At 43.1% G+C, this 13,367-nt stretch overlaps 1 protein-coding gene across 1 annotated transcript in view; it reads left to right on the top strand.

Moving 5' to 3' along the window:
- The first annotated feature begins 2,201 nt into the window (after positions 1–2,201).
- CCDC60 (coiled-coil domain containing 60) overlaps positions 2,202–13,367 on the top strand; it is a 652,013-nt gene continuing 640,847 nt past the window's right edge. The window contains exon 1 of the mRNA XM_086943297.1: positions 2,202–3,047. Coding sequence (XP_086799423.1) covers positions 2,763–3,047 — 285 coding nt within the window. The 5' untranslated portion in view covers positions 2,202–2,762. The remainder of the gene's footprint in view (positions 3,048–13,367) is intronic.

Here is a 13,367-nt window from a genome sequence, read left to right on the forward strand (position 1 = left end):
GTTTATTAGTGTGTTCCACTTTTACCCACCTTTTAGTTAAATGCTAAATGTTTTGAATAATCGTTCCCTTCTTTACCCTCCCTATAAGGAGTTATGCTGAATTTATAGCGTGATCCAAATCTTTACCCTCACTATAGTTAAGTGCTAAATTAGAGTTTCGATATTGCATATTTTGTTCTCTTTTTCAAACTGTTAGCAATTGCGAAAGTTCTTGGGTTTAGTATGTTCCTTTTCTTTACCCCCCCCCCCTTAGTCAAATTGCGAAAGACTGTATTTGAAAAATAGTATGTTCCTTGTTTTTACCTTTCCCTTATTTCAAGTTTGCTAAATGGTTGGCATAATCTATCTGTTGCATAGGTATACACTATTCGTAATCTTGGTTATTGACAGTTTAATCGCCTTTAATCTATGGCTCATGACTTTTGATGATGATTAAATAAAGAGTTTGAACCTACCCTGAGTCTGTGGTTATTATATGAGTGAAAATGTTATGGTATTTCTGATTGCCTTTCTTTACATAACTCTCTGATCCATGTGGTCTTAGGTATCAGTGACAAGGATTAGTAAATCAATGGTGTAGGAATTAGTAGAATAAAATAAACTGGTCGTAGAGTGTTAGTTACCTGATTGAGTAAATGTATAATTGAATAATGGGCCCAGGTGAGTATTGGTAAAATTACACTTGGGTGACCTGCGCGCTCTATCACAACCATAACATATTTTGTCCACATTCATACATGCGAACACTATACAATTGTCAAGGACATGAAATGAAGACAGCATAATGCAATTTGGCCTTTGTAATGCCCTAGTTGCGTTCCATCACTTTATCAATGATGTTTTGCTCTGGACAATAGTGAGCAGTCAAGGCTTAATTCAGAAGGTTGTGAAGGAACTGGAACTCAAAAACAGTACAACAAATTCACTATAGTATGACAAAGTCATCACACTCAATAAACTCACAAACCTGCAGAGGTGTATCTTTCGAGATAGCCTGATTTAGAGTTGAGGGCAAATTGTTCTATAAAGTAACAACGAAATGTTAGCCACCATAGGCTTAACATTCATTTCTCCACTAAGGTTGAAAGGCTGTTTCTTTATCCACGTGACCAGTATTTTAACACCTTCAGCGCGGCGCAAATTTTTCTCGCTGTGCTGAAGGTTCTAAGAAACGGGCGTGGCCGTGACCGAACGGTTCTGTCATAAGCACAGCCCAACCGGCGCTCGTGACGGAACCGTTCCGTCACAAGCATCGCAGGGGTTTTAATGTACCTATCAGTACAAAAATTAGGAAACTCACTTAAAACCGGTATTTTTTACCCTTATTAGTACATACCTTTAACAGTAAATGTAGGACAAGAGTGTTGTAAAAATGTTTTTATCTTTTTCCCTGACTGATAATTAAAGTAACCAAAGAGAAAAACACACATGCCAATAGACTGGATTATGGCTCTCTCCTGCCTGAAATGAACTCTGCTTCAATAGAAGTCAATGGGAAAAATACATTCTCCCAATTATTATTTTTTAATCTCTCACTTTCCTGTTCTAAAATGTTAGCATGTCTGCTAAAAGAACATTTTGAAAATGAAAACATGCAATTTTCTATAACGTTCTATTCAAATATCATGTCCGGACCGCTGCAGAATCTTAATAAAAACGGGACCAAACGCCCAGTATTTTTCATTGGGAAAAGTGGAAATCCTAGTCTCCAAACACCAGTAAAAATGTACCTAATTGCTTTGTAAATTCAGCTATCCCTGCCTTCACTCCTGCATTAATGCACGCACTCAGTATCCGTTCTAACATGGCCGCCAAATTTACCTTCCTCGACTGATCTGCAGTTAACATTTCCGCTGCTGTCTGCAACATGTGGGCGTGGTTCAAAGAAAAAGATACAACGAATATGGGGAAGTCCATAATTCAAATTAAAGTAAAACAGGCAGACAGAGAGTGTTTTCCTTCTTAGTTCCGATCCGTCCCAGTTAGTGTCAATACTTGAATGTTTATGCGTTTCTATAAATTACTACTGTAGCGTATTGCATTGATTTATTTCGTGAAACAATTTTCATTTGCATTCACCCCCCTCCGCTTCTGAGAACTGAATATGCCTAGGCGTCCTTGTAACTATGGGCGACCACGTGTTTAGGTCTCTGTTCATGCTGTTGTATAGTAAACTTCATTCTTTGCCTGTACCAGTGAGCGAGATTGAGAGGCGCTTTCACTTAGGCTGTGTTCCTGCGCTTCTCCAAGTATCCTTTCTGCGAAAATCTGCAATTGGATTTTGGGTCCATAAAGTACATTTAAAATGCTCCTTCGTGTCTCAAATATATAATCAGGTTGCGATTCCGGTCCGACAATTCTACCCTGTAATTCCAAAACAGTATATCGGCTTTTATTTTTTTATTTTCTCATACAGTCGTTACAATTTCTATTTTGACCAAACAATGCAACAGAGTGAACGTAACGTTCTCACGCGCTTGCCTATTTGAATTTGCTACCGAACATAGTTCCACTTCCAGAATTTAGACCTGTCGGCATTTAGGCAAAATAACTTTTACTTCATAGAACGCTTTAAAAGTCATTTGATTAATTGACACCAAGTAGTTTCTAAAAAAGAAAGCAAAAAAAGTTTGGTCCACTTCTGTGTTTTTCTCTCTCTGGAGTTTGGGAGTGCGCTGTTTTATCATTGGATTCTGCATACCAGCTGCTGGTTCGTAAGAAGATAGGGGTGATTCTCTAATCGTGTCATAGCAAGTGCCAAGATGCCAGGAACTTCGGGGCACAAAGACCCGCGCAGCTATGTCATCATAAAGCCACTGCCAGTGCCGAACCAAAAAGGAGTGAAGGTCCAGGCAAGGAGTGACACCGTCTACAGTAGCTGGGGGGTCACCAGGGAGCAGGTCTTCAGAGCCAACTACCAGAGGAGGCAGCGGCAGCTCACCGTTGGGTTCCGCTCACCCAGTTACAAACCCTATCAGGAGCTTGGACAGCCTCTGTACCTGGAGGCCAAAAAACTCATTCTTCATTCATTGGGGCAAGCAGCAGAGGTAAGTGACCATTAGGGCAATATCTCTCAAGAAATTGTGTTCATCACAATTAATGCAGAATGCACAGCTCACTTATCTCGTATTTATTATTACCCATTTAGTTCTTTTCCTCTTTACAGCTCTTAGTGAATTAAGAATATACCAAGGCTAATGCAAAGATGTGACACATCTTAACCCTTTCACTCTGGGGTGTTGATGCAGTCAGGGGTGTTTACGCACCTCTATTCGGAAGCTTTTAAAAAAATAAATAAAACCCAAACAAAGTCCTTGTTATATTGCTTAAACACATGCACCACTTTGGTCTCTATGTACACCATTCAAACTCTATGTTTATTCCACCACATTTATGGCTTTGTATTGGCGCAAACCTCACATCAATATCTCATTGCAGTGTAAAGATGTATTAAACATTTGAAGACATTTTTATTGTTTTAACAAATGTAATACATTTTTTTTGCTTTTTGAAATTGTACAAACGTAACTCCTAATATGTTAACCAAGGAAATGTTGCCCTGAATGTCTGGAGTCCGCGGATTCCAAATTGTGTGTGTGTTTGCCTAGGGAGTGAAATCTTTATGTAATATTTGCGCAGATCACAAATTCGTGGCAGAATCACTGTCCATGGTACGCTGTTTATTTCATGACAGATATCAAACACCTTATTATGTGTAACGTATTCTATAACTATAAACAATCATAGCTGAACAACAGTATTCCAGTAAATGTCCATCTCATTAATGACCTTTTATAGTACAAAGAGGGCGCAGGCTGATAGACATCCACACACAAGGGGTTCAATGGCCCAGCCCAGTGCCGCACACTTGCTTAAGCACAGTGAAGCACGCTTCGAGCCCAGAGGATCCCAATACGATAGTGAGGAAGTATTTTGTGTAGGGCTTCTGCTGGCGGTGGATGGAACACGTATTGATTTAATTCAAGCCAAGACTCCTCGACAGACTTAGTTGCACGTTCTCTTTTATCTGGAAAAACTGTTCGTTTCATGTATTTTTGTATTGGTGTTTTTTGTCAGTTTTTAAATATTTTAATTAACTATACACAATACAATTATATAATACAATACAATACAATATAAAACGATATATTTTCTAATTCTGTATGGCCTGGTCATGCAGCACCTAATGCAAACAAGACCTCCATTGCCCTGACTGGCTGGCCAATAGAATGCTGTGAACATGACGTTGGTACGTTTTTTAACAATTCGTTTTCCAAAACATCAACACTTTTTTGGGGGGAAGTTTTATATAGCGCGAATTCGACCCAAAGGTATCAGAGCCCTTTACATGAGAACCAGCTGCACTACAGATGGACACATTCATTTTGTTAGGCATGGAGAGATTAAATGATTTGCCCAGAGTGACAGGATGTTGAGCGTCCTTGTCGAGACTCAAACTCGGTTCCCCAGCTTCGAGGTCGACTTCTCTAGCTGTTACATATCCTAAGGTTTCTTTTGCATGGCGCCAGACCTCCCTCACCCTGGTTAGCTGGCAGAGAGATCATGTCAAAGTGACATTTGTCAAATTTATATAATTTGGGACACCGAGGAATCCAGGGTGATGTGGTTGATTTGTGTGAATGTCATCATGTTTTATTACTCAGAATCCTCTACAAATATGAAAGTATAGTTACAGAAATCAAAATTTCTTCACTTTTCTGTTGCAGAACCCTCCAGAACTTCAGACATATTACAACAATAAACCAGTGCTCATAGAAGTGTGGGTGGGCCTATTGCAGAAGGAAGCTGAAATTGTGACCCAGTGAAGACAACCAGGGCTCGAGTCGGGGGTCACGCGGGTGGACGGCGTCCCCCCACTCTTTTCACAGGGTGGACGCTGTCCCCCATGCCAAGAAGCTAGGGCCCACAGAAATATGTTGAACGTGTCCCGGTGTAAATTTCAGACACCGGGACACGTTTAGCACGTGATGTCATGAGGTCATTTGCATACTATCAGTCCCCCCTCTTCTTTTTATAGGACTTGTGCCCTTTAGACAATATTCATACTATATTGACTTCACATGGCCTGTTCTTGTTTGGTCAAAAAAACACTGATATACAAAGTACTATCAGTCCCAGGATGCATCACACCATGTTGGATGATAAACTTCATCAGAAACCAAATTTAATCCACTGTTTTTGGTTCATATTTTCAATTTTTACTGTTCGTTTGTTGAATTGTTCAAAGCAAGGTGATTCCAATTTTCAAGTGCATGTATAATGCCCAATCGCCTTTAATACAGCATGTTAAAATCCTTTGTTTCAAAAGTGAATACAAATGCTTAATCCTATGCATTGCAAGCTATTGCGGCCCTTCGTCAGGGGTTCATATCTGTAAAGTTAAAATCAAATGCATTGCCATTAACATAATGTGCTTATTACCACATGTCAATATCAATCACTGAGTTGTTTACAGCGTCCCATTCTACACCACACTAACCCTCCCGTAAACAGCGTTTTCCCTCTGTAAGCGTGTAAAAACGCATCAAACTTTGTTGCTGAATCGGTTTAACGAGTTATGCCATTCTTACTTATTACGCTTAAAATAAAAATCTGTGTTATCAGCATACAAGATTTTCAATAAACAGTAGCCCTAGAGATTACGTGTTCTTAACCATTATTATTTACCATCAAGTGTACATTGTGTTAACGTACCTTTCTTCACTAATCAACTACGAAGGTGACATTCTGAATTTCTCTTCCAAAATGTTACTCCTATCATTCTCCCCTTTAAACTGGTGGTTTTGAGCAGCTCCTCAACCACGCCCAAATCATTACCTTTTTTTCAACGATCATCTATTGCAAGGTAGTCAAGAGTTGTAACTCCCATAAGCCACCATTTTTGGCCTCATTGTTCGCCGCCCTTCCCTCGCATGTTTAATCCCTATGCTGTTTCCGCAACAGTTCTTAGCTGGCACAAGCTTGCAGATATAAATGTAATGTGAGCAAACTGAAACATACAACAAATACAATATTCTTTCTTTTGGTCCAGTAATACAATACTTCAATTTTATACTTAATTTATACTTAATTGACAATCTTGTGTGATTGACATTCTCCAATAATCCACATTATTTATGGGTGCTGAGTCGGGTAGGAGAACTGTTCGACAATGAAAAAGGTTTATGCCTCGCACTCCTCTATTTAACAAGTTCGTCTGGATTTATTCTTTTAGGGAGCTATCCTGGTATACGCTTCATCCTTTAAGCGTCGGTAGTATACGTAAAAAAAATACTGATATACAAAGTACTATCAGTCCCAGGATGCATCACACCATGTTGGATGATAAACTTCATCGTAAACCAAATTTAATCCACAATCCACTGTTTTCGGTTCATATTTTCAATTTTTATTGTTCGTTTGTTGAATTGTTCAAAGCAAGGTGATTCCAATTTTCAAGTGCACGTATAATGCCCAATCGCCTTCAATACAGCATGTTAAAATCCCTTGTTTCAAAAGTGAATACAAATGCTTAACCCAATGCATTTCAAGCCGCTGCGGCCCTTCGTCAGGGGTTCATATCTGTAAAGTTAAAATTAAATGTATTGCCATTAACATAATGTGCTTATTACCACATGTCAATATGAATCACTGAGTTGTTTACAGCGCCCCATTCTACACCACACTATCCCTCCCGTAAACAGTGTTTTCCCTCTGTAAGCGTGTAAAAACGCCGTTCTTGTTTGGTACATAGACTCGCACATGCATGTAAGGTACTGTTTACATCGGTTGAAATGTAGGCAATACTGGGTGGGGGGATTTGCTGGTCCCGACAAAATCAAAAATATTCTGTCACAGAAATGTCAGCAAATCTTTTTTTTTTTGCCAATGTTTGATCTGTGGAAGGCATTCTGAGAATGAAAGTGGTGACACCCACAAAATATACATCACCAGGCTTCCTCCAGGTATCAATTTTTCAAAAAGGTCTAGGGTTGTTAGGTTTCCTTACATGGTGGCCAATCCCAGGCCCAAATGCTTCAGCAACCAATCAGCCTAATTCCATGCTTCTTTCTTGTGCTTCTGACAGTTGGGTACTTGGGTATTTCCTGTCTCGGAAAATATAGTTTTAGGCTACACTACAAATCAGGAGAAGCATGGAAATGCAGCATGGTAGGATATTTGCTATTAACTACTGAGTTTCTCTACATTTTTAGCTTTGTTTGGTAGATCATTGCCCACAAAAGCACAATGAGTGAAATCCCCCGAAGAATCATGGGGGTTATACAGAATATGGGTTAGTACAAAATTCCACTGTGCCCAAAATTCTGATTGTATATTATATTTTAGGATCTGCCATCTGAGTGAAAATATACAGGCGAAAGCTTGTGACCCATTGCTCTGTTTTCCACTACAATACTCTGTCCTAGCAGGGATGAAGATATTTTTTGTATTTTTTCTTACCCTATGAAAAATCAGATCAGTGTCTGGCTCCTTGCTGGAGCACAGGCACACAGATGTGTGTCTCAGCACGGAGCAAGGCACTGTAGTTGGCCTGGAGGACATCTGGTTTTTGGGTATTGGGTGTATCAATACTCCCACAAAAAACAGAAAACATGAACTACTCAAAGATTTGTCCACATGCATTTCTGTTGAAGGACCTTGTTCAGGATCCTCATGAATCTTTTTCTTTGCTATTTGCTTGGGGCCATCAAGGAGTGACCCTGATATTCCATATTCTGAGTGAATAAAGATGTTCTCCTAACTTCAAGCACTGGACTTGGACTCAAGTATGAATGGGATGTCAATAGTAATGACAGGGGCCTCTCTGGTGGCCACGTGGATTGGCACACCACAGACTTTCTGATCATGGCTATGACCATGATGTTCAGTTGCAGAAATAACACCTTGATTCTCAGTCTAACCTTGGATTTCCCAATCCCTGGTGTGAGAGAAGGTTGCAGGACTCGGTTTGTAAGGGCGAAGGAATGACAAACTGCTTGACCATCAAGACTGACTCATTATGAGTTACTGCAATTTGTTGTGCACATGATGCAGGAATGTCAAGATCTAGGGAGCGTCAGTAGTGCGACATGGTTTGTTGTGAAAGACAGTTTTCCAGGAGCCTTATGAGGTATCTTGAATTGCACATTGAATGTGGGGACATTGTGAAACGCCATGACATCTCCTACATAAACAATGTATTCCTCTGTTTCCAGAACAGTCTCTGCCTTTATGTTGCTGACAGACCAAGTGTGGTGTGAACATATAGTCTGCTGGTATTTGAGATCATAGTTGGTTGGGGATTTTAAATTAATGTTTTTGAAGCTGCAGAATCTACTTTTCAGCTTACAGCAAAAGTCCTTGAGATTTGTAGTCTGATCATATTTGAAAGATGTCGCCATATCGAGAGAGTTGGAAGTGTCTGTACCCCCAGTGGATGACAAATGCTTGTTTCTTGATTTGCAAGTGCCTCTATTTGGGGGACTAGTCCTTTTCAGACCTAGTCTAATTAGACCCACTCCACACACCTTTGCTTTTGAAAAAGGGGAGCCCCTAGTCCTGTGCGAGTTGCGTCAATGCACAGGTAAGCTTATTTGGTAGAGTCGAAGAACTGTAGTGTGATATCCAATGAGAGGGCATGGAAAACCCACCGATGGTCATGCAGCACCTACAAGCTGACATGGATTTGCAGTCAAGGAGTTGTTTAATGGAGTGGTGAGATTTCTAGCGAACCACCCAGAGTGCCTGACCATGCCCAGGAAATTGCAAACGTTGGATACTTATAATGGTTTGGATACTTTGATCTCCAATACCTTGGTGGGATCACTACTTGGTCTAAGAAATTCAAATCACATTTCTTCTTGCTCAAGGTAAGGCCACAGTCCTAGAGGTGCATCAGGATGACCCTCAAGCAAGAGTTATATCCTTCAGTGGTTTTGGCTTGAAAACAATGCCATTGCTGACATTAATGCCAATGGATACCCCTGATGAAGCTGTCTGGAGCGGTTTTGAAAAAATTTGACAGCTCTAAAAATGCCAAAATTCCTCCTCTTGAACCTTTGAAAGCCAGAATGCATTGAGAAAGTAGTGATATAGCTCGACTCGGGTCAAGAAGTAGCTGATGGTATGCTGAGGTTAGGTCAGTTTGTGGGAACTAGCAGACTCCATTGACATCGGTGACCAGATTGTTTACTCTCATTATTATGTGGCATTCAAGCTTGATGGTAGTGTCACGTAGGCGCATGTCTATACAGATACACACTTTTGGTTTTGTGGCCACAACGATTAGGAAGATACATGGTGCGGTCCTTCACCTTTTTCAATAATGTTAACATTTCTGAGTCAAATTAGTTCTGCTTCTACTTTTTTCTGCTTCTAGCCGGGTCTGATGGCTTAGTGGACTAATACGTCCACTGTAGGGTCTGTGTTTGACCTCATGATCACAGGTTAAATTCCTGGTGGGTCCATTCAGCCTTTCATCCTTCTAAGGTCGATAAACTGAGTACTTTGAATTGGGTAACAATAAACATCTGTTATACAGCGCCAAGATACCCCTTGGTGAATGTGCACTTTACAAATACACGTTATGTTATGGTGATTTACGTTCTTTGTGGAATGAGGCACGTAAATAAGAGTTTTACAGAAAGCACAGTATGTTCACTATATAATCACACTTTTGTATTCTTTTTTTTTTTTATAAACATTTTTATTTGCATTTTTCATATTACAGCAAAACAGTCATGTCATCACTGGTCAACATTCCCCGGCCTTCCACCCTCCACCCCCCCAGCCACACCAATAAAAACAATACATCATTATACTTCCCGCACCATGTTACTAACACAGTCTGCACCCCAATCTGCCGTTCCCCATCCGAATGCCCTCGGAGCTCTCCTGTCCTTGAATGTGTCTTCCTCCCACTTCCCTTCTCACAGTCCCCCATCAAGGCCACAATACTTCCTCCATCTACTCCAGACTCTGCCAAATTTCTTGGGGCATCCCGTGCTTTTTATGTGACCCTCTCAGCCGCTATATAAAGGTCTAGACCTCTTCGCCATTCCTCTATCCGTGGTGACGTAACTGGACCCCAGTACTTTGCCACATCCCTCTTAGCTACCACCAAGGCCAGGACCAGGAAGATCAATAACGGGCAGGCGAGATCTACATCATTGGTCATGCCCAGCAGGACTAGTTTTGGATCTGTCGGCAAGGGCGCTTCCAGGACCTCACCCAGTTCTTTCAGAATCCCCACCCAGTAAACCTGAATCATCGGACACGACCAGAGTGTATGGTAGAAGTCTCCTCCTTCTTGGCCGCATCTTAGGCAGTTTGTATCTCCTATCTTTCCAATTCTATGTAAACGTACCCTATCGAAATAGGTCCTGTGGAGGACGTTAAACTGTATAATGCTCAGCCGGGATTTAATTGCTACCTTTCTTGGATGTATAAGAACAGTGTCCCAGTCTACCGCATCCATTGCACCCACGTCACTCTCCCACTTACTGCGAAGGGTACCGATCCCATCGGGCATGTTATTCATAAGGGTCCTATATGTAAGGGACACCGCTCTCTCTGATATTTATTCTTGCAGTAGACGGCCCTCTAGGGGTGCGTATTCAGGGAGTGTGCCTTCCGTGATCCCCTCCGCCCGCCACGCTTGTCTCAGTTGAACGTATTTAAAGTATTGTGTGCGGAGGAGTGCAAACTCCGCTCTCAAGGCTGGGAACGACTTCAGCGCCCCTTTTGCAATCACGTCTCCTAGGGTCGAGATTCCGATGTCGTCCCACTTTTTGAACCCTTTCAGTTTATTCAGCTCTTTCAGCCATGTGCAGTGCCATATGGGCGTTTGTCTGGTGGGCTTCTTTTCCCATCCTATGGACTTATTTGCTCTATTCCATAGCAGCAGCGTAAGCCTTGTAGCTGGCAGCAGTCTCTCCTTCCCTTTGCCCCTGTATAGATAGTAGTTATACGGGCGCGTACCCATAACGTACCGCTCCAATGCGTATGTGGGGTGTGCGGCCAGGGCATGAAACCAGTCATTGATGGCCACCAGGTGTTCTGCCCAGTAGTAAGCCTCTGTGTTGGGAAGTGAAATCCCCCCACTATATTGGTGTCTCTGTAGGGTTGCCAGTGCAGACTTCCGAGTTTATTCCCCTAAACACCCTTCGAGGGAGGGGGTAGTATTCGTTTTGGAACGCCTATAGAAGCTTGGGCAACGTCATCATTCTGAACATGGCCGCGCGGCCTAAGAGCGCGAGGGGAAGGGGCGCCATCTATTTGCGTCCTCTACAAAATTATGTATAATTCGTCCGACATTCTTGTCGTACGAGTTGTTTCTATCTAGCGTCATGAATACACCAAGGTAGGTGAAGCCTTCCGCCGTCGTTTGCAACCTCTCTGGAAGGGCCGTCCACTGTTCTCGTCCTCTAGGATCATATAGCACTGACTTATGCCAATTGATCCTGTAACCCGCATGCGCTCCATAGCGTTCTAACTCTGAGAAAAGCACCGGGATCATTGTGGCAGGGCGCGTAATGTATAGGAGGACATCGTCCGCGTAGAGGGATATCTTTTCCTCTGCGGCGTCTAATGGTCCCAACTGAAAACCCCTGATTTCCTGATGCTGCCGGACTGCTGCTGCAAGCACCTCTATTGTCAGCGTGAAGAGCAAGGGGGACAGGGGGCATCCCTGCCTGGTTCCCCGCCTAACTGAGAAATCCCAGGATATGATCCCGTTCACCTTGACCCTGGCTCTGGGGTCTGTATACAGCAGTTGCACCCATTGCCTGAAATTTGGGCCGAAGCCCAGCCTTATCATAACTCCCTCTAGGAAGGGCCAATGAACCGCATTGAACGCCTTCTCAGCGTCAAGCGATAGGAACCAGTGGGGGTCTTGTCTCTTGCTCACCTCCTGTAGTCAGTTATGCGACCGTCGGAGATTGAATCTAGTCGCCCTACCCGGGAGAAGCCCCGTCTGGTCCAAATGGACCAAATCTGGGATCATCCTCCGCAATCTGAGCGCCAGTACCGTCGCCAGGAGTTTCACTTCAATATTTAGTTAGGAAATAGGGCGGTAAGAGGAGCATTCCTCTGGCGGTCTACCTTCCTTAAATATCGGAATAATCGTGGCCATGCGGAGGTCCGGACAAAGTTCCCCGTCCTGGAGTGCCCCCTCAAAGAGCCCCAGCAGGTGCCGAGCCAAAAGGTCCGCCGTTTTCTTAAAGAATTCTGCCGGGAACCCATTCGGGCCGGGGGATTTCCCTGTTCGTAGTTTAGCCAGGACCTGTTTGATTTCCTCCAGCGTTAGGGGCGCTTCCAGGTCTTTGAGATCTGTGTCAGTCAGTACTGGGAGTTCCAGATGCTCCATATATTTCATGGCATCCGCTTATGTTCCCAGATCTCGCGCCTCATAAAATGACTGGTAGTGCTTAGCAAAAGCGCCCGCAATCTGGACGTCTGAACCCGTTAGGTTAACCTTGGGTGTCACGCACTTGTTCAATCCACCTAGCATCTCTCTCCCTCCTGCTCAGCCATGCCAGCAGTTTGCCCGATCTGTCTGCTACGTCATACAGACGATGCAATGTCGCCAGTGCCTGCGTTTTGGCCTCTCCCGTTACTAGTTCTCTGTATTGACTTTGGGTATCCATCAATTTACGTAGAGTCCCTATATCTTTAGTAACCTGGTATTCCCTTTCTAGCTCCAATATTCGGGCTTCCAATGTCTCAAGCTCTCTCTGGATGGCTCGGGTCGCCTCAGCCAGCCTATTTTGGGCCCTGTCTCTCATGACTGCTTTGAAGGCCTCCCATAGGACCACTTTGGACGTACCGAGCCCTTTTTTCCTGCTATGCAGACTTTGACATCTGCTCTAATACCTTTCAGTATTTTCGGGTCCTGTAAGTCCCAGGCCGACAGTCTCCAGGTCCCCTGTCTTTGAGTCCATCTTCCCACCTTGACCATGAGTGGGGAGTGGTCCATTATCCCCCTGGCTTTGTACTCGGCAGTGTCCTCTCTCGCCATAACATGTTTGGCAAGGAATATATAGTCTAGTCTAGAGTGGACCCTATGTGCGTTTGAAAAAAAGAAATAGGCTCTATCGTCCGGGTGCACCCACCTCCAAATGTATGTTAGCCCGATAGCATTGATCGTGTTAGCTAGGGCCGTCGGGGTCTGGTCTCTAATCCTGTCTCCTGTTCTCTCTAAGGTCGGAGTCATCACATCATTGAAGTCTCCCCCCAGTATCTGTATCGTGTCGGCTGAATTAAGGAGGACCTCCGTTACCCCTGACAGTGTAGCTGCTTGTAGTTTAGAAGGTGCGTACGCCGATATTATTGTATATTCCTTCCTTTTCCAGGTGCCCCTCACCCCC

The sequence above is a fragment of the Lissotriton vulgaris genome, chromosome 11 (assembly GCF_964263255.1).
Source record: "Lissotriton vulgaris chromosome 11, aLisVul1.2, whole genome shotgun sequence".
Lineage (NCBI taxonomy): Eukaryota > Metazoa > Chordata > Amphibia > Caudata > Salamandridae > Lissotriton > Lissotriton vulgaris.